This window comes from Cetorhinus maximus, chromosome 7, assembly GCF_964194155.1.
Source record: "Cetorhinus maximus chromosome 7, sCetMax3.hap1.1, whole genome shotgun sequence".
In the NCBI taxonomy this organism is placed as follows: Eukaryota; Metazoa; Chordata; class Chondrichthyes; order Lamniformes; family Cetorhinidae; genus Cetorhinus; species Cetorhinus maximus.
Genome location: NC_135885.1, coordinates 13327067 through 13351162, shown reverse-complemented (window position 1 = coordinate 13351162; position 24096 = coordinate 13327067). Strand labels below are relative to the sequence as shown.

General features: G+C 45.8%; 1 protein-coding gene across 5 annotated transcripts in view; it reads left to right on the top strand.

Moving 5' to 3' along the window:
• The first annotated feature begins 4510 nt into the window (after nucleotides 1-4510).
• The window catches only part of LOC144682594 (arylsulfatase H-like), a 46582-nt gene continuing 26996 nt past the window's right edge, over nucleotides 4511-24096 (top strand). Inside the window, exons 1-4 of one of the 5 annotated variants that reach the window (XM_078545064.1) lie at nucleotides 4511-4646; nucleotides 20838-20943; nucleotides 21438-21587; nucleotides 23668-23789. In XM_078545064.1, the coding sequence (XP_078401190.1) occupies nucleotides 4634-4646; nucleotides 20838-20943; nucleotides 21438-21587; nucleotides 23668-23789 (391 nt within the window). In that variant the 5' untranslated portion in view covers nucleotides 4511-4633. Of the gene's footprint in view, nucleotides 4647-4877; nucleotides 5581-20837; nucleotides 20944-21437; nucleotides 21588-23667; nucleotides 23790-24096 lie in introns of those variants that run through there. The other 4 variants (XM_078545066.1, XM_078545065.1, XM_078545067.1 and 1 more) reach the window with 4 other exon arrangements.

The window sequence follows — 24096 nt, the reverse complement described above, 5'->3', positions numbered from 1 at the left end:
AGTTTTGATCACTCATTTCTTTAACTTCTTTTAGCTGTTGCATTTTTTTTTCTTTCTTGGGCTGGCCAACATTTGTTGCCCATTCAGCTGAGTTACTTGTTAGGCCATTATGGGTGGGGATGGTCTAGTGGTATAGTTGCTGAACTGATAATCCAGAGACCCAGGGTAAATGATCCGGGGACCCGGGTTTGAATCCTGCCACAGAAGATGGTGGTGGAATTTGAATTCAATAAAAATCAGGAATTAAAAGTCTAATGATGCCCATAAATCGATTGTTGTGAAAAAACCCATCTGGTTCACAAATGTCCTGCAAAGTCCTCCTTACTAACACCTAGGGGCGAGAGCCAAAATTGGGAGAGCTGTCTCACAGGCTAGTCAAACAACAGTCTGACATAGTCATCCTCATGGAATCATACAGATAATGTCCCAGACATCACCATCCCTGGGTATGTCCTGTCCCACTGACAGGGCAGAGGTGGCGGCACAGTGGTATACAGTTGGGAGGGAGTTGTCCTGGGAGTCCTCAACATTGACTCTGGACCCCATGAAGTCTTATGGCATCAGCCCAAACATGGGCAAGGAAACCTCCTGCTGATTACCATGTACCACCCTCCCTCAGCTGATGGATCAGTGCTCCTCCATGTTGAACATCACTTGGAGGAGACACTGAGGATGGCAAGGGTGCAGAATGTACTCTGGGTGGGGGAACTTCAATATCCATCACCAAGAGTGGCTCGGTAGCACCACTACTGGCCAAGTCCTAAATGATAAATGACATAGCTGCTAGACTGGGTCTGCAACAGGTGGTGAGGGAAAAACATACTTGACCTCATCTTCACCAACCTGCCTGCTGCAGATGCATCTGTCCATGACAGTATTGGTAGGAGTGACCACCACAAAGCCATTGTGGACACAAAGTCCCACCTTGACATTGAGGATACCCTCCATCATGTTGTGTGGCACTACCACTGTGCTAAATGGAATACATTTAGAACAGATCGAGCAACTCAAGACTGGGCCTCCATGAGGTGCTGTGGTGCAGCAGCAGAATTGTACTCGAACACAATCTGTAACCACATGGCTCAGCATATCCCTCGCTCTACCATTACCATCAAGCCAGGGAATCAACCCTGGTTCAATGAAGAGTGCAGGAGCAGTGCCATGGCCAGGCATACCTAAAGATGAGGTGCCAACCTGGTGAAGCTATAAAACAGGACTACTTGCATGCCAAGCAGCAAATGATAGACAGAGCTAAGCGATCCCACAACTATTGGATCAGATCTAAGCTCTGCAGTTGTGAATGGTGGCGGACAATTAAACAACTCACTGGAGGAGGTGACTCCACAAATATCCCCATCTCCAATGGTGGAGGAGCCCAGCACAGCAGTACAAAAGATAAGGCTGAAGCATTCGCAACAATCTTCAGCCAGAAGTGCCAAGTGGATGATCCATCTTGGCCTCCTCCGGATCACATCATCACAGATGCCAGTCTTCAGCCAATTTAATTCACTCCATGTGATATCAAAAAATGGCTGAAGGCACTGGATACTGCAAAGACTATGGGTCCTGACAACATTCCGACAATAGTACTGAAGACTAGTGCTCCAGAACTTGCCGCGCCGCTAGCCAAGCTGTTCCAGTACAGCTACAACAGTGGCTTCTACCTGGATATGTGGGAAATTGCCCAGATATGTCCTGAACACAAAAAGCAGGGCAAATCCAACCCAGCCAATTACCGCCCCATCAGTAAAGCAATGTAAAGCATTGTCATCAACAGTGCTATCTAGTGGCACTTGTTTAGCAATAACCTGCTCACTGATGTTCAGTTTGGGTTTCACCAGGGCCACTCAGCTCCTGACCTTGTTACAGCCTTGGTTCAAAGATGGACAAAAGAGCTGAACTCCCGAGGTGAGGTGAGAGTGACTGCCCTTGACATCAAGGCAGCATTTGACCGAGTGTGGCACCAAGGAACCCTAGCAAAACTCGAGTCAATGGGAATCAGGGGGAAAACTCTCCACTGGTTGGAGCCATACCTAGCACAAAGGAAGATGGTTTGGTTGTTGGAGGTCAGTCATCTCAGCTTCAGGACATCACTGCAGGAGTTCCTCAAGGTAGTGTCCTAGGCCCAACCATCTTCAGCTGCTTCATCAATGACCTTACTTCCATCATAAGATTGGAAGTGGGGATGTTCACTGATGATTGCACAATGTTCAACACCATCCACGACTCCTCAGATACTGAAGTAGTCCATGTCCAAACGAAGCAAGACCTTGACAATATCCAGGCTTGGGCTGACAAATGGCAAGTAACATTCGTGCCACACAAGCGTCAGGCAATGACCATCTCCAACAAGAGAGAATTTAACCATTGCCCCTTTATGTTCAATGGCATTACCATCACTGAATCCCCCACTATCAACATCCTAGGGGTTACCATTGACCAGAAACTGAATTGGACTAGTCATATAAATACTGTGGCTACAAGAGCAGGTCAGAGGATAGGAATCGTGTGATGAGTAACTTGCCTCCTGACTCCCCAAAGCCTGTCTACCATCTACAAGGCACAAGTCAGGAATGTGATGGAATGCTCCATGCTTGCCTGGATGAGTGCAGCTCCTACAACACTGAAGAAGCTGGACACTGTCTAGGACAAAGCAGTCCGCTTGATTGGCACCACATCTGCAAGCATCCACTCCCTCCACCACCGATGCACGGTGGCAGCAGTGTGTACCATCTACAAGATGCACTGCAGGAACTCACCAAGGCTCCTTAGACAGCACCTTCCAAACCCACAATCACTACCACCTAGAAGGACAAGGGCAGCAGATAGATGGGAACACCACCACCTGGAAGTTCACTCCCAAGTCACTCATCATCCTGACTTGGAAATATATCGCCGTTCCTTCACTGTCATTGGGTCAAAATTCTGGAACTCCCTCCCTAACAGCACTGTGGGTGTACCTACACCACATGGACTGCAGCGGTTCAAGAGGGCAGCTCACCACCACCTTCTCAAGGGCAACTAGGGATGGGCAATAAATGCTGGCCCAGCCAGCGAAGCCCACATCCCATGAATGAATTAAAAAAAAATTAGAGGACAGTTAAGAGTCAACCACATTGCTGTGGGTTTGGAGTCCTCAAAGACATTAATGAACCAGATGGGTTTTCACAACAATCAATGATAATTTCATGGTCACCAATACTGAGACTAACTTTATACTTCCAGATTTATTAATTGAGTTTAAATCCCACTAGGTATCACAGTGTGATTTGAACCCATGTCACCAGAACAGTAACCTGGGCCTTAGGAATTAGTAGTTTAGCAACATTATCAATATGCCACCATCTCCCCTAATTTGATTCTGGATGGTAAGGTGAAGTGAAGGAATGTTGGATATTGTTTTGCTTCATGAAATTTTGCAACAGAGCAGAACGAAAGTGAGGCCCATTATCTGACCCATGACAAGCGACAATGGACTGTAACTCATCTGTTGTTCATTCAGCAGGCCTGAGCTTCCATAAGATGAACTGTTGCCCCAATTTTTTTTCTTCCATAATAATCTTGTTCAGAATTTATAAAAATGTAAACTTGTCACAAAAGCCTCCTTTTAAAACAAGTAAAATGCACTCCCCACATTCACATTGTTAATGCTTTTAGAATTGTTAACAGAATTTAAATATTAATTTACTTCACAGTAAATTCAAACATCATCATATCATAACAGGGATTTGGCAGAGGATGACATGACTAACTGTTAGATAAATAGCACAGTTAGGATCTAAAAATAAAAGTTGGTTGATTAACATAGTTAATTAAAAAACATTACATTATAATATTAACGTTCTGGTGCAGTCTATGATGGAGTCTAAGTGGGTACCCAGTTACCAACTATTCTTTCCAGCTGCTTCTCTGAGCACCAGGTAGGAGGCGCTAGTGTACCTGAGTTAGGTAGGAAGTACCAGCCTGTCTAGGGCATTGCCCACCTGAGTTACAGGTAGGAGGTGCCAGCCTGTCTGGGCATTAATCTACTTGAGTTACAGGTAGGAGATGCCAGCGTGTCTGGGCATTAGTCTACCTGAGTTACAGGTAGGAGGCGCCAGCCTGTCTAGGGCATCAGTCTACCTGAGTTACAGGTAGGAGGCGCCAGCCTGTCTAGGGCATTAGTCTACCTGAGTTACAGGTAGGAGGCGCCAGCGTGTCTAGGGCATTGCCCACCTGAGTTACAGGTAGGAGATGCCAGCCTGTCTGGGCATTAATCTACTTGAGTTACAGGTAGGAGGCGCCAGCCTGTCTAGGGCATTAATCTACCTGAGTTACAGGTAGGAGGCGCCAGCCTGTCTAGGGCATTAATCTACCTGAGTTACAGGTAGGAGGCGCCAGCCTGTCTAGGGCATTAGCCTAGCTGAGTTACAGCAGAAGGCAGATAGAAGTTAGCTCACACGTTTTAATCCTCCTGTTCCACAGTCTGTCCAAACTCTTATCTAATTGTTGCCGCCTCCGTCCTCGATTCTCTGTGTTTTGAAACAGCCCGAGCGCTGCCAAGTGCTTTATTCGTTCCTTGCTCTCCTCCCCTTGGCATTTTTTTTTCCTGTTCGTCGGTGCCAAAGTGGTTTCTGGATTCCGGATCTGTTAAATGCTCCTCCGAGGTAAATTTAAAAAAAAACCTTTTTTCTTAAAACGCGCAAGGGTAAAGGAAGGGGGAAGAAAATTATTAATTGAATATATAAAATAGTCTGTATTAAAGTCAGTGAAAGGTGGAAATTCTCCGGAGGTGCCAAAAATTGGTCTAAAGCGCCGTGTGGACGTGTCTCACTTCTGGGTCGCCATGGATGTTCGGCTCGGTGAGCTGCACAGTCCAGAGTTTGTTCACAGGCGGAGTTGGCAACAGTGAGAGAGTTTCAGGAAGTGGATCATTGTGTGTGTGTGTAAGTCTGAGTATGTCTAGGAATGAGTTTCTGAGTGTTGTGTCTGGGAATGAGTTTGTGATGTATGTCTCTGAATGAGTTTTTGAGTGGGTTTGTGAGTTTCTTTGTAGTGTCTGGGAATGAGTTTGTGAGTGTGTTTGAGACTTGAGTGCTTTTGTCTGACTGTGTGTTTGTGACTGTGTGTGTGTGTGTGTGTGTGTGAGCGCCAGTGAATGAGTGTACCTATACAATTTGAGACCAGGAAGATTATAAACCCTCTTTTAACAGTAAACAGCAAATGAGAAAGTCTCAACAGGCCCATTCAGTAGCGGACTTTTTTTTTTAAGCTCATAATTATGGATGAATCAGACTGCCTTGTGGAATGTTCCTGCATAAAATCTTAGGTTTTCTCAGTACTATTGCCAAGGTCGCCCTGATTAAAGAGAAACAAAACTCCCATGGGGTGGCAAGTTAAGGGTTGGGATTCGGAAGCTGTTTTTCTTCCATAAGGGACCTCAACTGGAAAGTTGCTGATGTTCCACCTCCTTGCTGACTTTCTCACTGCCTGTTACTTCTGCTTTGCTTCCCCTCTGTTGGACTCTGTACTGGGAGCTGCAAGCTGGGATTCCGGGTTTTTTCGATGGAGAATTAGTTAACCAGTCTGTTCCTGTAGTCGGTAAGGATATTTTAAAGCAACAATTATTTGCATATAATATGAATTAGAAGTTCAGCTGTGACATTGTTATGAATCATATTCCTTATGAGAATAATATAACTACTATGAATATACTTGTGCACTGTTTAAATAAGTTCATTTTGCCATTTAAGCAACATTTTTCATCACTTTCGAAGAGGAGATGGAATCTTTTGTAATAGATGAAAAGGGGACCTCTACATCCAAGGCCCCTGAACTTGCCTAGATAGCAGACTAGTATAGCATGTCTTTGAAACTAAATACAACCCTGTGACTGTATTCTAACGTACAGAAGCTAGAATACCCACAGATCGCAGTGTATGAGTCAACCTGGCATATAAGACAACCCCATTTTTTGGATCCCAAATATCATGTTTTTGCGTATACCCCCCTTTTCAGTCATGGCGTGTTACACTCACATTAATAGTCAGCCTCAATTTTTTATGCCACAAATGGATGGCCCATAACTTCCAATCTCCTGGAGTGTCGTACCCCTGAGGTACCCCAGAAGATGCACCAGGGAGCCCCACGCAAGGACTGCCTAGGAGTTGGCCAGGAAGTTCAAACTTCCGATGGGCAACTACCCTGCACTGAGATACCATCCGATACTCTGATTTAAATCAGAGACTTTGAATAGTTTCCACTTGCTTAGCAGAATAGCGCCAAGGAAAAGTTAGAAGAATTAAAACCACTTCTAACACCTGGGTACCTGTAGTGCTGACCCCTGCCCCCAAACTGCATTTTCCCAAAAACACTCCCACTATCCTCCTGATTCCCCGACTAACCCCATCCCCAGATTACCCTCCTGACCCCCCCAATACCCTTCTGATGCCCAGGCAACCCCTCCACCCCTGACTACCCCATGCCACCATCTACCCTCCCGACTACTCCCCACCCACCTGACTCACTGCCCGACCCATCCTACCTTTTTAAAAAAATTAATTCATTCACAGGATGTGGGCTTCGCTGGCTGGGCCAGCATTTATTGCCAATCCCTAGGTGCCCTTGAGAAGGTGGTGGTGAGCTGCCTTCTTAAACTGCTGCAGTCCATGCGTTGACACCTCATTTTTAGGTATGTCTGGTGCTGCTCCTGGCATGCTCTCCTGCACTCTTCATTGAACCAGGGTTGACCCCCGGCTTGATGGTAATTGTAGAGTGGGGGATATGCTGGGCCATGAGGTTACAGATTGTGTTCGAGTACAATTCTGCTGCTGCTGATGGCCCACAGCGCCTCATGGATGCCCAGTCTTGAGTTGCTGGATCTGTTCGAAATCTATCCTATTTAGCACAGTGGTAGTGCCACTCAACGCAATGGAGGGTCTCCACAATGATTGTGCAGTGCTCACCCCTACCGATACTGTCATGGACAGATGCATCTGCGGCAGGCGGGTTGGTGAGGAAGAGGTCAAGTATGTTTTTCTCTCTTGTTGGTTCCCTCACCATCTGCCACAAAGCCAGTCTAGCAGCTACATCCTTTAGGATTCAGCCAGTAGTGGTGCTACCAAGCTGCTCTTGGTGATGGACATTGAAGTCCCCCAGCCAGAGAACATTCTGCACCCTTGCCACCCTCAGTGCTTCCTCCAAGTGATGCTCAACATGGAGGAGCACTGATTCATCAGCTGAGGGAGGGAGGTATGTGGTAATCAGCTGGAGGTTTCCTTGCCTATGTTTGACCTGGCATGAGACTTCATGGGGGGCCAGAGTCAATGTTGAGGACTCCCAGGGCAACTCCCTCCCAACTGTAATTCACTGTGCCACCACCTCTGCTGGAGGGACAGGACATACTCAGGGATGGTGATGGTGGTGTCTGGGACATTATCTGTAAGATATGATTCTGTGAGGATGACAATGTCAGGCTGTTGCTTGACTAATCTGTGAGACAGCTCTCCCAATTTTGGCCCTAGCCCCCAGCTGTTAGTAAGGAGGACTTTGCAGGGTTAACAGGGCTGTGATTGCCATCATTGTTTCTGGTGGTCTGTCTGGTTTCATTCCTTTCTTGTGTCTTTGTAGCAGTTTGTACAACTGAGTGGCTTGCTAGGCCATTTAAGAGTCAACCATATTGCTGTGGGGTCTAGAGTCACATGTAGGCCAGGTATGGTCAGCAGATTTCCTTCCCGAAAGGGGCATTAGTGAATCAGATAGGTTTTTACAACAATTAACCATGGTTTCGTGGTCATCATTGCACTTTTTATTGAATTCAAATTCCACCATCAGGCAGGCTTTGAACCCAGGATTCAAACCCATTACCCTGGGTCTCTGGACTACCAGTGCAGCAACAATACCACTACACCATTGCCTCCCCTACCTATCCCCATCCCATCCTACCCACTTACCTTACACACTAAGCTTCCCCCTGGTTTCTCAAAGTGGCTGGGACCTTTAAACCTACCTGGTTTAAAGCAGCTAGTGCCGTAAAATGGGGGCATGGCCTCACTTGCCCTAATGTTGCAGCCCTGCACTGAAGGGACTCCAGAGCTGCTTCACTGCACATTCCCCACTTGGCTCGGGCTGGAGGTCCGAGCGAGTAATGTGCAGCTCCATCCCAGGGTAAGTGAAAAGGAGTGTGATTGTCACTCCTCGGAAGTTCTGGCCCGAAGCTTTACTTACTGGTATCTTGTAACTGGATGCAAGGGATTGAGCAGGCGATACGGGCTGTGTTGCAGAGATGCACAGGGGGTTAAGACACACCCACACAGAGCAGCCCCATGTGGGCAGTTAAGCATATAAGTTGATCCCCCGTTTTTGGAGTGATTTTAAGGCTTCGAAGGTTGACTCACACACTAGCATCTACAGTATGTAGAAAGAATGAGAGGCTTCCATTGACGTACTGCCTTTCATGACCTCAGGACAGCCCAAACACTTTACAGCAAATGAAGTGCTTTTGAAGTGTAGTCACAGTTGCAACAGGAAACTTACACACAACAGGTTTCCATAAACAGGAATATGAAAATGGCCAGATAGTCTGTTTTTAAATATTGCAAGAGGGATAAAGACACTGGGGAAAACTCACCTGCTCTTCTTTGAAATAGTGCAATGGGATCCCTCATGCCCGAGTGAAAGAGCAGCAGGTCAGGGGCCAGAGCTCCAGCCAAGCCTAGAGGTTGTCCTCACCTGACTGGTTACAGGAACAGCCACAGGGCTACCCTGGAGAGATATTCTTTCCCACTCTTCCCTTCCCTTCCCTTATCTCTCACAGTGGTGGCCAGGTTGCTGAATTTGTTTCTTATTAAGGGTTTTAAAGAACTGGAGAGGGAGGGATCCTCCATTTTAAAGTACCCTCTTAATTTTATTGCAGATTTCTGCTCTATCAAGCCAGAAGGCTACTGATTGGCCCTCAAGCCTTCAGATGCATATGAACATATGAATTAGGTGCAGGAGTAGGCTGTTCAGTCCCTCGAGCCTGTTCCCCCATTTGATAAGATCATGGCTGATCTACTTTTGGTCTACTTTCCTGTCTACCCCCTATGCCCCTCGACTCCCTTGTCAATTAAGAATCTATCTAACTTAGCCTTCAAAATATTCAATGACCCAGCCTCCACTGCTCTCTGAGGAAGAGAATTCCACAGCTTAATGAGACTTTGAGAGGCTATTGACAGGTCGGCGGGCGCACAGCTGATTCGGCTGAGCTCCCGCTGACCTGAAAATTGAAATGAGGTGGGCTGACTTCGGGAGTTCCACCCGGCGACATCCCGTGTCATTTTTTGCGTTGGCGAGCTGGCCCTGCCCCCCCACTCACTGACCGGGAAATCCTGGCCTATATGTTTCAATCAAGTCACCTCTTGCTCTTCTAAACTCCCTCAGATACAAGCCTAGTCTGTCCAACCTTTCCTCATAAGACAACCCACCCATTCCAGGTAATGGTCTGGTAAACCTTCACTGAACTGCTTCCAATGCATTTACATCCTTTCTTAAATAAGGTGACCAAAACTGTACACAGTACTCCAAATGTGGCCTTACTAGTGCCCTGTGCAACTGACGCATAACCTCTCTACTTTTGTATTTAATTCCCCTTGCAATAAATGATAACATTCTATTAGCTTCCTTAATTACTTGCTGTACTTGCATACTAGTCTTTTGTGATTCATGCACTAGGACATCCAGATCCCTCTGCACCTCAGAGCTCTGCAGTCTCTTACCATTTAGGTAATATGCTTCTGTTTTATTCTTCCTGCCAAAGTGCACAAGTTCATGTGTTCCCACATTATACTTCCTGCCAAAGTTTTGACAACTCACTTAACCTATCTATGTCCCTTTGCAGATTCCTTACATCCTCTTCACAACTTACTCTCCTACTTATCTTGTGTTATCAGCAGATTTAACAACCACACATTTTGTCCCTTCATCTAAGTCTTTGATATAGATTGTAAATAGCTGAGGCCCCAGCACTGATCCCTGTCACATTCCTCTAGTTACTGCTCGCTAACCTAAAAATGACCCATTTATCCCTACTCTCCACTTCCTGTTAGCTAACCAAACCTTTATCCATGTTAAAATGTTACCCCCCTAACTATGAGCTCCTACTTTGTGTCGTAACCTTTGATGTGGCACTTTGTCAAAAATGCCTTTGGGAAATCCAGGCACACCACATCTACAGGTTCCCCTTTATCCACATTGCTTGTTACTTCCTCAAAGAACTCCAATAAATTAGTCAAACATGATTTCCCTTTCGCAAAACCATGTTGACTCTACCTGATTGCATTAAGATTTTCTAAATATCCTGCTATAACTTTCTTAATAAGAGATTCTAGGAATTTTCTCATATAGATGTTAGTCTAATTGGCCTGCAGTTTCCTGCTTTGTGTCTCCCTCCTTTCTTGAATAGAGGAGTTATTTTTGCTATTTTCCAAATTGATGGGACCTTTCCAGAAACTAGGGAATTGTGGAAAATTACAACCAATTCATCCAATATCTCCACATGCAGCCATTTCTTTTAAGACCCTAGGATGCAAGCCATAGGGTCATGGGGACTTGTCAGCCTTTAATTCTAATAGATTTTCTCATTATCCTTTCCCTGCTGATTGTAATTATTTTAAGCTCCTTCCTCCCTTAAGCGTGCCCCATCTTTAATTGGACAATGAACCTTACCACTGGCCATTAACTGGGGAAGTCATACGTGAGTGATTGGTTCCCCTGGGGATGAACTTGGGGCTCAGGCATAGTTCCAACCTCTGCTTCCCACACCTGAAGATTAAATCCAGCCCTAGATGTTTGATTACTGTCTATGTGTTGAAAATATTCTAACGGACCTTGTGGAATGAGGAAATTAAATTGATATTCAAATACTTTGATTTTCAGAAACTGATTGAGCAATGGATTTATTGGCAATTAGTAGCTAATAATGTGTTATATAATGTGATGGCCCAAAACTCTGGGAAGGATGTACTTGCCATGGAGGGGGTGCAGCGGAGATTCACCAGACTTATTACTGGGATGACGGGACTGTCCTATGAAGCTATGAGGAGACTGGGCCTGTACTTGTTAGAGTTTAGAAGAAGGAGACTGATCTCATTGAAACTTACAAAATTCTTAAGGGGCTAGCCAGGGTAGATGCAGAAAGGATGTTTCCCTTGGCTGGGTGGTGGTGGGGTTGGGGTCTAGAACCAAGGGACACAGTCTCAGTATAAGGGGCAAGCCATTTAGGACTTAGATGAGGAGGTATTTCTTCACTCAGAGGACTGTGAATCTTTGGAATTCTCTATCCCAGAGGGCCGTGGAAGCTCAATCATTGAGCATGTTCAAGACTGAGATCGATAGATTTCTCGATACTAATGACATCAAGGGATATGGGGATAGTAGGGAAAAATGATGTTGAGGTAGATGATCAGCCTTGATCCAGTTGAATGGCGGAGCAGGCTTGAGGGGCTGAATGGCCTACTCCTGCTCCTATGTTTTTATGTGCAGCGGTTAAAGGAGAGGCTACATAAGCATGATCCCCCCATCTTTTTAGGGGTCTCGGCCTCGATACAGTGAGAATGTAGTAGGAAGCAGAGTTCATAGGATGGTGCATTTAGGAAAAACAAGTGAAGGAACTTGTGGGGACTATTGACCAAAACAATACAGGTAAAATAGAGGTAAGAAATGTTGTGACTGGGAGAGCAATAGCTGATCAGGTTACATACTTTCTATTGTATCCCATATAGGAGTAAACAATCTGAAATAAGTGTTACAAGCCCAATGTTGGCTTCTTATAGTTAGAAAAGAAAGACAGAGTGACATCACAAGACAGCTCGAGAGAGCGGCGGAGAGATCAGAACCAGCGCGAGTGTGGTGAAGCTTCAAAAAGTGACGTCAGTACAAAGGTGAGAGCTGATTGGTGAGCAGTGGGTGAGTGTTTTTCTCCAGTTTTTTCTCCAGTTTAAAATAGATTAAGCTGAGGAAAGGTAAGAGTTCTAGTTTTTATTTAAAGCACATAAATAATTTAATTTTTTTACTGTATTTAGCTTAAAGTAAGGGTTTTTTTCTCAACTAGAGGCATGGCAGGGCAGCTCAGTCCCGTGTTATGTACCGCCTGCAACATGTGGGAAGTCCTAGATGCTCCTTGCGCTCTGACTGACCTCGTGTGCAGGAAGTGCCACCAGCTGCAGCTACTTGAGCTCCGAGTTTTGGAGCTTGAGCGGCAGCTGGGGGCACTGAGGTGCATCCCCGAGGCTGAGGGTTTCATGGACAGCACGTTCTTAGACGTGGTCACCCCAAAGCTTATGGAAGCGCAGAGAGAGGGGGAATGGATGACCATCAGTCAGAAAAAAGGTGTCAGGCAGGTAGTCAGGAAATTCCCAGGGTGCATCTCGTTCGAGAAGCGTTTTTCTGTGTTGGAAAACGGTGAGAGTGACGGTTCCTCTGGGGAGTGCAGCCACGCTCATGGCATTGTGAGTGGCTCAGCTGCACAGGGCGGGGAGGAAAAAGAGGGGAAGAGCAATAGTGGTAGGAGACTCGATAGTAAGGGGAACAGACAGGTGTTTCTGCGGCCGTAGCTGTGACTCCAGGATAGTATGTTGCCTCCCTGGTGCCAGGGTCAAGGATGTCACTGAACAGCAGAATTTAGGGAGCTAGGAAGCAGATTAAAAAACAGGACCTAAAAGGTAGTAATCTCTGGATTACTTCCGGTGCCATGCGCTACCGACTATAGAAATAGGAGGTTAATCCAAATGAATGCGTGGTTGGAGAGATGGTGCAGGAGGGAGGGCTTTAGATTTCTGGGGCATTGGGACCATTTCTGGCAGCGGTGGGACCTGTGCAAGGTGGACGGGTTGCACCTGAACTGGAATGGGACCAACATCCTTGTGGGAAGGTTTGCTAGTGCTGTTGGGGAGGGTTTAAACTAACTTGGCAGGGGCTTGGGATCCTGAGAGGAGGTTCAGCAGGGGGAGATGCACAGCCAAAATTAGAAGAGAGAGCAAGTGAGCCTGGAAGGCAAAGAAATTATAGGCCAGTTAAGGCACAAGGGACTTTGGCAAGGTTAGATGGTATTTACTTTAATGCAAGGAGCCTGACGAATAAGGCAGATGAGTTGAGGGCACAAATTAACATATGGAAGTATGATGTCATTGCTGTCAAGAGACATGGTTGAGAGAGGAGCAGGATTGGCAGCTCAATGTCTAGGGTCTTCAGGCAAGAGAGGGAAGGAAGTAAAAGAGGAGGGGGTATCGTAATATTGATCAAGGAATCAATTACAGCAATAAGGAGGGATGATACCTTAGAAGGCTCCTCAAATGAAACCATATGGGTAGAACTGAAAAACAAAAAAGGAGCAATCACATTGCTGGGAGTGCACTATAGGACCCCAAACAGTCAGAGAGAAATGGGTGAGCAGCTATGTAGGTAAATTTCAGAGAAGTGTAAAAATAATAGAGATGGTAGTTGTGGGGGATTTCAACTTCCCAAGCATTAACTGGGTTAGTCATAGTGTGATAGGTTTAGAGGGAGTGGAATTGTTAAAATGCATCCAGGAGAAGGTGGTGGTGAGTTGCCTTCTTGAACCGCTGCAGTCCAGGCAGTGTAGGTACACCCACAGTGCTGTTAGGAAGGGAGTTCCAGGATTTTGACCCAGCGACAGTGAAGGAACTGCGATATATTTCCAAGTCAGGATGGTGAGTGACTTGGAGGGGAACCTCCAGGTGTTGGAGTTCCCATCTATCTGCTGTCCTTGTCCTCCTAGATGGTAGTGGTCGTGGGTTTGGAAGGTGCTGTTGAAGGACCCTTGGTGAATTCCTGCAGTGCATCTTGTAGGTGGTACACACTGCTGCTACTGTGCATCGGTGGCGGAAGGAGTGAATGTTTGTGGATGAGGTGCCAATCAAGTGGGCTGCTTTGTGCTGGACAGTGTCAAGCTTCTTGAGTGTTGTAGGAACTGCACTCATCTAGGCAAGTGGGGAGTATTCCATCACACTCCTGACTTGTGCCTTGTAAATAGTGGACAGGATTTGAGGAATCAGGAGGTGGGTTACTCGTCACACAATTCCTAGCCTCTGACCTGCTCTTGTAGCCATCGTATTTATATGGTTAATCCAGTTCAGTTTCTGTTCAATGGTAACCCCAAGGATGTTGATAGTGGAGGATTCAGAGATGATAATGCCATTGAACATTAAGAGGTGATGGTTGGATTCTCTCTTGTTGGAGATGCTCATTACAGACACTTGTGTGGCACGAATGTTACTTGCCACTTGTGAGCCAAAGCCTGCATATTGTCCAGGTCTTGCTGCATTTGGACATGGACTGCTTCAGTGTCTGAGGAGTCACAAATGTGGTGCTGAACATTGTGCAATCATCAGCGAACATCCCCACTTTTGACTTAATGATGGAAGGAAGGTCACCGATGAAGCACCTGGAGATGGTTGAGCTGAGGACACTACCCTGAGGAACTCCTGCAGTGATGTGCTGGAACTGGGATGACTGACCTCCAACAACCATAACCATCTTCCTATATGCTAGGTATGACTCCAACCAGCATAGAGTTTTCCCCCTGATTCCTATTGACTCCAGTTTTGCTAGGACTCCTTGATGCCACACTCGGTCAAATGCTGCCTTGATGACAAGGGAAATCACTCTCACCTCACCTCGGGAGTTCAGCTCTTTTTTTCATGTTTGAGTCAGGGCTGTAATGAGGTCAGGAGCTGAGTGGCCCTGGCAGAACCCAAACTCGGCGTCAGTGAGAAGGTTATTGCTAAGCAAGTGCTGCTTGATAGCACTGCTGATGACCCCTTCCATTACTTTACTGATGGTGGAGTGTAGACTGATGGGGTGGTAGTTGGCTGGGTTGGATTTGTCCTGCTTTTTGTGTACAGGACGCACCTGGGCATTTTTCCACATGACCGGGTAGATGCCAGTGTTGTAGCTGCACTGGAACAGCTTGGCTAGGGGCGCGGCAAGTTCTGATGCACAAGTCTTCGGTACTATTGCCGGAATATTGTCAGGGCCCATAGCCTTTGCAGTATGCAGTGCCTTCAGCCGTTCCTTGATTTCATGTGGAATGATTCAAATTGGCTGAAAACTGTCATCTGTGATGCTGTGAATACAAAAGAGATGAATATCCAAGTACACATTTTCTCTTGCATCTCTTGCAGTTTGGGTGTAGTGAAAGGTTTCTGTTTCTTGCCCCGAGCCACGCCATCAGCTCATTTGCAATGCTTTATGCAGAAGCCAGATGCTGACTCCCCTTGGTGACCAGATGCTGTCCAAGCAATTTTTAATACTTGTAAAGCCGACACGTGTATTAAGTTTATTTTACGAGGCTCTACTTTTCTGTGCAGCTGCTCATAAACCATATTAAAATTGAATTCTGCTTTTATCTCCATGTAATTCCAATAGGATATGCTTTCAATGGTAAAAATGCCCTGTTTTAAACCTGCCCATTGGAAGGAATGGGCACACGGTCTCCCCCGCCAACTTGTGCTTCACATTTGTGCTTAGTATGTGTCAGCTGTGGCTCAGGGGGGGTTACTGCTCTCGCCTCGGAGTTCTGAGTTCAAATCCCCCACCAGGAACTTGAGCACAAATTCCGGGCTGACACTCCAGTGAGGCATTTTGGAAGCGCTGCACTGGTGAAGGTGCTGTTTCTCTGGGGAGGGGCTGGATTTTACGGGCCCCCGCCGGCTGTGTTTTTGGCATGTAAAGCCACCTCCGCCAAGCCCACCCTGCCACCTTCCCATCCACCTCCGAGCTCACCCCTGGGCGGGGCACCAAAGTCGGCAGTCCACCTGCCATATTTAAATGAAGGGCCAGTTGAGCTTGTTACCAAGTCAGTTGACCCTGATAATACGCTGCCCACTCCATAAGATGGTTGGCCTGGGCAGGAGTGGACATCCTTCAGCTTCTAACGTTTGATAAAAAGATTTTAAAAAGGCGGGAAGGTAGATGGGGTGCGGGGGTACTCCTTGCGCATCCGTGGGGTGGCAGCCCCCTAACAGGATGCTTCCCTTTCTTCCTACCTCCCTGCTCTCCCTAGCCCACCACTCTCACCCCTCTCCCTAAGCTGCCCAGACCCTCCCTGCCCAATACTGTACCTGATTTACCTGACTCCAGGATCCATTGGGCCTTCTTCTTGGGACTGATTGCAGTACCGGCAGCGTCCACTAATGAGACCTTGGCGCTGCCAGGACTGCTGGTGGGGGGGCAGCTCCCATGGGCGGAAAGTCCTCCCCAGTGAGGGACAGAAGTCCCACTGTCAGGCCAGTTGGCCCGCCCACAGTGCGTAATGGCTACAGGGGAGGCTGGTGTGGAGGGAGGTGTAAAAAATTCCCTGGCACTTTTTCAAAGAACGGCTGTAGAGTTTTCCCCAGTGTCCTGGCCAAGGTTTATTCCTCGACCAATATCACTAGGACAGATTATGTGGCCATTATTAGATTCCTGATTGTGGGACCTTGAGGAAATTGGTGTGTAACCTGCAGCGTCTACACTTAAACCAAAGGACCTCATGGCTTTCCTGAAATTGTGATAGATGCTGTATAAATGCAAGTCTTCACTTTGCTGTTTGTGCTAATGATTTTGACGACAACTTTTTTAACTTTACTCCCAGAATATCCTTTTGTGATGTTTCTTGTTCCTCTGACATTATTGCTTTGTACTCTGTCCCATTGCCTGGTCTCAATTTGAATGAGTCACTGATAGCTCAGGTTTGATTTTCAACCTGGGGGTCGGGAAAACCGACGCCCAGGTAATTTCCAAGTCCTGATCCCGCTATTTCGAAATCGAAAGCCTGATTAGGCCGGGGGCGAGCTTGGCACCCGGCCGCGGTGCCAGGTGCTGCCTGGAGGCAGGAACTGGCTCCGGAGTACAATCCTCAAAGGCAGATGGCAGCCGTGACTGAGCTTGCCTCGCAGAGTGAAACAGGCAGGAGATCGGAGGGCCGGCAGCACGTGCAAGTAGCCAAGTGGGCACTTGGAAGATACTTGACCCTTTCTGTTTGAATCGCCCTACTTTTCCTCAGCAGCTACACCACATAAGTGGCCTCCCGCATTGCTCCTGACAGCTGGGCAGTTACGTGCACCCGATCGTTTGATTTTCCCGGCCTGCACTTTGAAAGTCTCTTTCTGGTCCTCTGCAGCGCATTACCAAGCTCTTCAAGGAGCTTAACAGGCAGTTAATTGGAGGAAAGTGACTTTTGGCTCTCCAGGCCAGCCCTTGCTATGAAAATTGCAGCGCGTTCCTGAAGCGACAAAAAAAGCTGACGCAACATCCGGGAGTGTTATTTTCAAAGAACGCCCATACCTGACCTCGCCCCCCCACAGGTATTTGAAAACCTCGCCCCCTTATATGAGCGTTTTCTGGGAGTGGGGGCTCCCAGCAAATGTTACCAAACTCAGCGTCCTAACTTTAGAAAGCAGGTACAAAAACCGAACACGCTGGGAAAACTCAGCGGGTCTAACAGCATCTGTGGAAAGAGAAACTGAGTTAACGTTTCAAGTCCGTGTGACTCTTCTTCAGAGCTAAAGAGAAGTAGAAATGTGATGAAATTGATACTGTTTAAGTAGGGGGGCGGGTGGTGGAGCAGGTGAAGCTGGATAGAAGGCCAGCGATATGTGGCAAAGCAGAGATTGACAAAGATGTCATGAACAAAAGGACAAAGGGGGTGTTAATGGTAGGGGTAAGGGCTAAAGGAGGTGCTGATAATGGCATAAAGGTAAGAAAGCAGAATGTGATAATAGCAGAACAAGGGTAAGCACTCTGGAAAGAACAACATGAACAAGTAACAGATGGCCCTTGTAGGGGTGGGGGGAGGGGGAGGGGGCGGTAGCAGGGAAAAAGGGCTGAAAGTGGGTTAAAAAAGGGGATAAAACAATGAATGAATAAAAATGAAAATAAATAAAAATTAAAATTAGGGGATAAAAAATAAAAATGAATTTAGGAAAAAGAGATAAAAAAACAGGGTGAAGGTGGAGGAGAGAGTTCACAGTCTGAAGTTATTGAGCTCAATGTTAAGTCCGGAAGGCTGCAAACCTAACCGGATGATGAATTGCTGTTCCTCCACGCAAGAGGATCTGATAATCCACAACTCCACTTTCCTGCCTTTTCCCCATAATCCTTGATTCCCTTACTGATTAAAAATCTGTCTATCTCAGCCTTGAATATACTTAATGACCCAGCCTCTACAGCCCTCTGTGGTAAAGAATTCCACAGACTCACTACCCTCTGAGAGAAGAAATTCCTCCTCATCTCTGTTTTAAATGGGCGACCCCTTACTCTGAGACTATGCCCTCTGGTCTTAGACTCGCCTACAAGGGGAAACAGCCTCTCAGCATCTACCCTGTCAAGCCCCTAAGAACCTTATATGTTTCAATAGGGTTACCTCTCATTCTTCCAAACTCCAATGAGTACAGGCCCAATCTACTCAAACTCTCCTCATAGGAAAATCCCTCCATACCCAGGATCAACCTCGTGAACCTTCTCTGGACTGCCTCCAATTCCAGTATATATTTCCTTAGATAAGGGGACCAAAACTGTTCATAGTATTCTAGGTGTGGTCTAACTAGTGACTTGTATAATTTTAGCAAGACTTCCCTATTTTTATACTCCATTCCCTTTGAAATAAAAGCTAACATTCCATTTGCCTTCCTGATTACCTGCTGAACTTGTATGTTACCTTTTTTTGATTCATGCACAAGGACTGCTTAATCCCTCTATGCTGCAGCTTTCTACAGTCTTTCTCCATATAAATAATATTCATCTCCTCTCTTCTTCCTGCCAAAGTGCATAACTTCACATTTTCCCATGTTATATTCCATCTGCCAAGTTTTTGCCCACTCACTTAATCTGTCTATATCCCTCTGTAGACTCTGTCATCCTCATCACTTGCCCTCCCACCTATTTTGTTATCTGCAAACTTGGCAATAGTACATTCACATCCCTCATCCAAGTCATTAATATATCTTGTAAATAATTGAGGGCCCCAGCACTGATCCCTATGGCACTCCACTAGTTACAGGTTGCCATCCTGAAAATGCCCCCCTTATCCCAACTCTCTGTCTTTTGGTAGTTAGCCAATCCTCTATCTATGTTAATATACTACCCCCAACACCATGGGCTCTTATCTTCTTAAGTAGTCTTACATGCGGTACCTTATCGAACGCCTTTTGGAAATCCAAATATATTACATCGGCTGGTTACCCTTTATCTATCCTGCTTATTACCTCCTCAAAGAATTCTAATAAATTTGTCAGGTATGATTTCCCCTTCATGAAGCCATGCTGACTCTGCTTGATTAGGTAATATATTTCTAAATGTTCTGTTATTACATCCTTTATAATAGACTCTAACATTTTCCCATTTTCTTTCTGCATACTTTCTAAAATCTTCACGTCCTTCCTAAAGCATGGTGCCATAGAAATGGACACAGTTCTCCAGTTGAGGCCAAACCAACGGTTTATAAAAGTACACGATAACTTCCCTGCTTTTGTACTCTACGTCTTGATTTATAAAACCCAAGGATCCCTTCGGAGTGTAAGCCCATAGATCCTTGAAGGTAGCGGGACAATGGATACGATTGTTAAGAAGGCATACGCAATACTTTCCTTTATTAGCCGAGGCATAGAATATGAGAGCAGGTAGGTTATGCTAAATCTGTATAAAACATTAGTTAGTTAGTGTACTACATACACTTCTGGTTATCACATTACAAGACGGATATAGTCGCAACAGAGAGGTTATAGAGGGATTTATGAGGCTGTTGCCATCACTGGAGAATTTTAGCTATGAGGGACGACTGGATAGGCTGGGGCTGTTTTCTTTGGGACAGAGGAGGCACAGGGAATATTTAATTGAGGTTTAAAACATTATGAGGGGCCTAAATTAAGTGGACAGGAAGTACCTTTTTTCCTTCGCGGAGAGGTCAATAACCAGGCAGCACGAATTTAAAGTAATTGGTGGAAGAATTGGAGGGGAGTTGAGGAGAAATATTTTAACCCAGAGAGTGGTGGGGGTCTGGAACACATTGCCTGAAAAAGGCAGTAATCCTCATGACACTTAAAAAGTATTTGGATTAGCACTTGAAGTGCCGTAATTTATCAAGAGTTGGAAATGGGATTAGGCTGGATAGCTCTTTATCAAAGGAACAGAGGACTTCAGTACAGGAGTAGGCCATTCAGCCCTTTGAGTCTGCTCTGCTATTCGATAAGACCATGGCTGATGTGATTGTGCTCTCAACTCCACTTTCCTGTCTGCTCCCATAACCCTTGGCTCCCTTGTCAATCAAAACTCTGTCTAAAGCAGCCTTGAATAAATTCAATGATCCAGCTTCAACTGTTCACTGGGGAAGAGAGTTCCACAGACTAACAACCCTCTGAGAGAGAAAAATTCTCCTAACCTCTGTTTTAAAAGGGAGACCTCTTGTTCTTGAACTGTGCTGCCTAATTCTAGTTTCCCCCACAAGAGGAAACATCCTCCTGGTATGCACCCTATCAAGTCCCCTCAGGATCTTTATCAGCTGGTACAATATGATGGGCCGAATGCCCTCCATCTGCACCATAAATTTCTACGATTCTAATTACTGTACTGCTATGAAACTCACAGCATATATACCCTGTGTTCAATACCATAACCTGGACTAACTTCAAGGATGGAACCAAAGTTCAGAACACGTGTTGCTGTTAGACAATAATTGGCTGTGCTCACATGGTTTGTAGTATGAATTGAAACGTTTGTTCAGGTTACTAATTTGTTATTACTTCCAGTTGCTCATTACTCTGCTTTTAATTTTTATCTGTGACCATTTGTAAGCACTAGTGTTTGTTGTAATCATTTTATTTCAGTGAGTCCTGAGTGCTTAAAATTGTCTATGTCTCCTTCAGAAAGTTTGAATCAAATTATTTACGTCGGCGAGGGGATAGAAGTTAAAATCATGCATATAAACCTTAGGTAAGTCTGACAAGAACTGAGTGCACTTTGTACGATAAGTTGTGGCCTGAAGAATGCGTCGTGAGCAACATTCCCAAATTGTGGAATTTATTTAGCGGTCTTGATTCACACAGGGGGTGTCAAAAGTAGCTTTTCACAGTTTTAAACTTTTAACGTAAGTAGCGAGCATTAAAACAGCCTCCGCGGATTGTGAGGTTCAGGAGTGGATTGTGAGTATTGACAGCATTGCCTAGAAGTGCTCCGAAAATTGTGGGCTGAGCTCATGTGATCTTTTTCCAATGTGCATTCTCAATGGGGGAGGCCATTTGCTGGGAGCGCGCAATGAGAAAATTCGTCCTGATGTGATATTAGTAATTATGTTCAGCTTTTATTACAAATATGTTGTTGCTGAAATAATTACTGTTTAAGGTGGGGTTTATTGATGGTGAAATGCATGAATGCCTGCTGTATACTTTCCTTTATTCTATCCATTTTTTCCCCCTCTATTTATGCAGGAATGTTGTGGCCGCTATATTGAGTTACAGCTCTACACTGATGATTTGTATAACATGCACAAAGACAAACCTCCAGCCTAACATTGTATTAATTATGGCTGATGACCTTGGCATTGGGGACATTGGTTGCTATGGAAATAATACTATCAGGTAATGGGTTTGTGAGCTGAGTTCCTTTGCTTGTTTTTTAAAAAAAATATTTTATTCATAAAATTTGCATTACATAACAATTCAAATTTGACATTACATGAAGTGCAGTAAAGTTCAATGACTTTCAATACAATATATGGCACTCTGAGGTGCCTCACTACATTTACAATTACAGGTTATATTTACCATATACATTTACATTTCAGGTCAAACGTACCCTGGTGTATACAGCCCGAGGGGTTCTCCATAAATCCCAGCCCTTTGGTGCACTATAACGAGAGAACCTTAGACTCTAGGCTCCTCTGCTGACACTGAATTGCTTGTTTTATGTTAGCGTAGATGAATATACGAGAATGCTGGTCTGGGACAACCAACTGGTCCATCAAACGCGCCTCATGCTCATGATGCCTGGGCATGCATCTAGACGCCTCCCCCTCTTCCACACAGTTCTGTAACCTCCTGGGAGAGGCTAAATACCAAAGAAAAACTCAGGACCAATAATGGGGAAATGCAAACTCTGGAGAATTCTTCTCCAGCCTTTTTGGGCGATGAAAACCAGGCTAGGAACTCAGCACAGTGCTGAATGTTTCTCAGGGCAGTGTTAAGTTTATTTGTTTAATATATTTCCCCAAAAATGAGTCACCCAGATGTAGGACAATTTGCATTTTTTGGCATGCAGTGTTGGCCTTCAGTAATCCCAGATACTGCCATTTCCCAGACCTGGCATAACACAGGAGTTTTCTTCTTTATTCTTTCATAGGATGTGGGCATCACTGGCAAGGCCAGCATTTGTTGCCCATTACCCAATTGCCCTTGAACTGAGTGCTTGCTAGGCCATTTCAGAGGGCAGTTAAGAGTCAACCCCATTGCTGCGGGTCTGGACTCACATGTAGGCCAGGCCAGATAAGGACGGCAGATTTCTTTCCCTAAAGGGCATTAGTGAACCAGACGAGTTTTTACAACAATCGATGATAGTTTCATGATCACTGTTGCTGAGAATAGCTTTACATTCCAGATTTTATCAATTGAATTTAAGTTCCACCAGCTGCCGTAATGGGATTTGAACCCACGCCCCAAGGGATTAGAACCATAGAAAAGTTACAGCACAGAAAGAGGCTATTCAGCCCACCTTGTCTGCCAGCTGAAAGGGGCAGGTGTTACACCTTCTGCGATTGCATGGGAAGGTGCCATGGGAGGGGGTTGAGGTGTTGGGAGTGATGGAGGAGTGGACCAGGGTGTCCCAGAGGGAACGGTCCCTATGGAATGCCGACAGGAGGGATGAAGGGAAGATGTGTTTGGTGGTGGCATCATGCTGGAGTTGGCGGAAATGGCGGAGGATGATCCTTTGAATGCAGAGGCTGGTGGGGTGATAAGTGAGGACAAGGGGGACCCTATCTGGTTCTGGGAGGGAGAGGAAGGTGTGAGGGCAGAGGTGCGGGAGATGGGTCGGACACGGTTGAGGGCCCTGTCAACCACTGTGGGTGGAAAACCTCGGTTAAGGAAGAAGGAAAACATGTCAGAAGCGCTGTTTTGGAAAGTGGCATCATCAGAACAGATGCGACGGAGGCGAAGGAACTGAGAGAATGGGATGGAGTCCATACAGGAAGCAGAGTGTGAGGAGTTGTAGTCGAGGTAGCTGTGGGAGTAGGTGGGCTTGTAATGGATATTGGTGGACAGTCTATCACCAGAAATAGAGACAGAGAGGTCAAGGAGGGGAAGGGAAGTGTCAGTGATGGACCATGTGAAAGTGATGGAGGGGTGGAAATTGGAAGCAAAATTAATAAATTTTTCCCGGTCCAGACGAGAGCATGAAGCGGCACCAAAACAGTCATTGATGTACCGGAGAAAGAGTTGTGGGAGGTGGCCCGAGTAGGGCTGGAACAAGGAATGTCCCACATACCCCATAAAGAGACAGGCATAACTAGGGCCCATGGGGGTACCTATTTCATTGGATCATCAAAGTCAATTCAATGTTGCCTCTCCGCCTGGGTCCTCAATTTCTATTCTTATTCAATTCTTGAGCCACATCAGGAATGAGATCACATTAGCACATTACTGCAATATCTTTTCCTTTCACTAGAACTCCTAATATCGATCACCTGGCAAAGGAAGGAGTGATGCTGACTCATCATATAGCTGCAGCTCCACTGTGTACACCAAGTAGAGCAGCCTATATGACGGGCAGGTACCCCATCCGTTCAGGTAAGAGCACACTTGCAAATGTAGAGCTACTAGCCCCAGCCACACTTGTGGTGTTTTACTTTGTTTCATTTTTAAGCTCAAGAGACAGAGGACACCTTTTCAACCTTGACCAGCTTGGTCCATTGAGTTTTAAACTTTATAGCTGTTTTGATGTAAGCAGCAGCTGTTTTGGTAATTATAAGAATTTAATACATAGAATTGTGATGAATTTTACAGGACAGCATCAAGCCATTTAGTCCCTTTGCTCTATTCAGATATTTATGCTCCACTTGAGGTTCTCCACCATCACCACCACCCCTACTCTGGT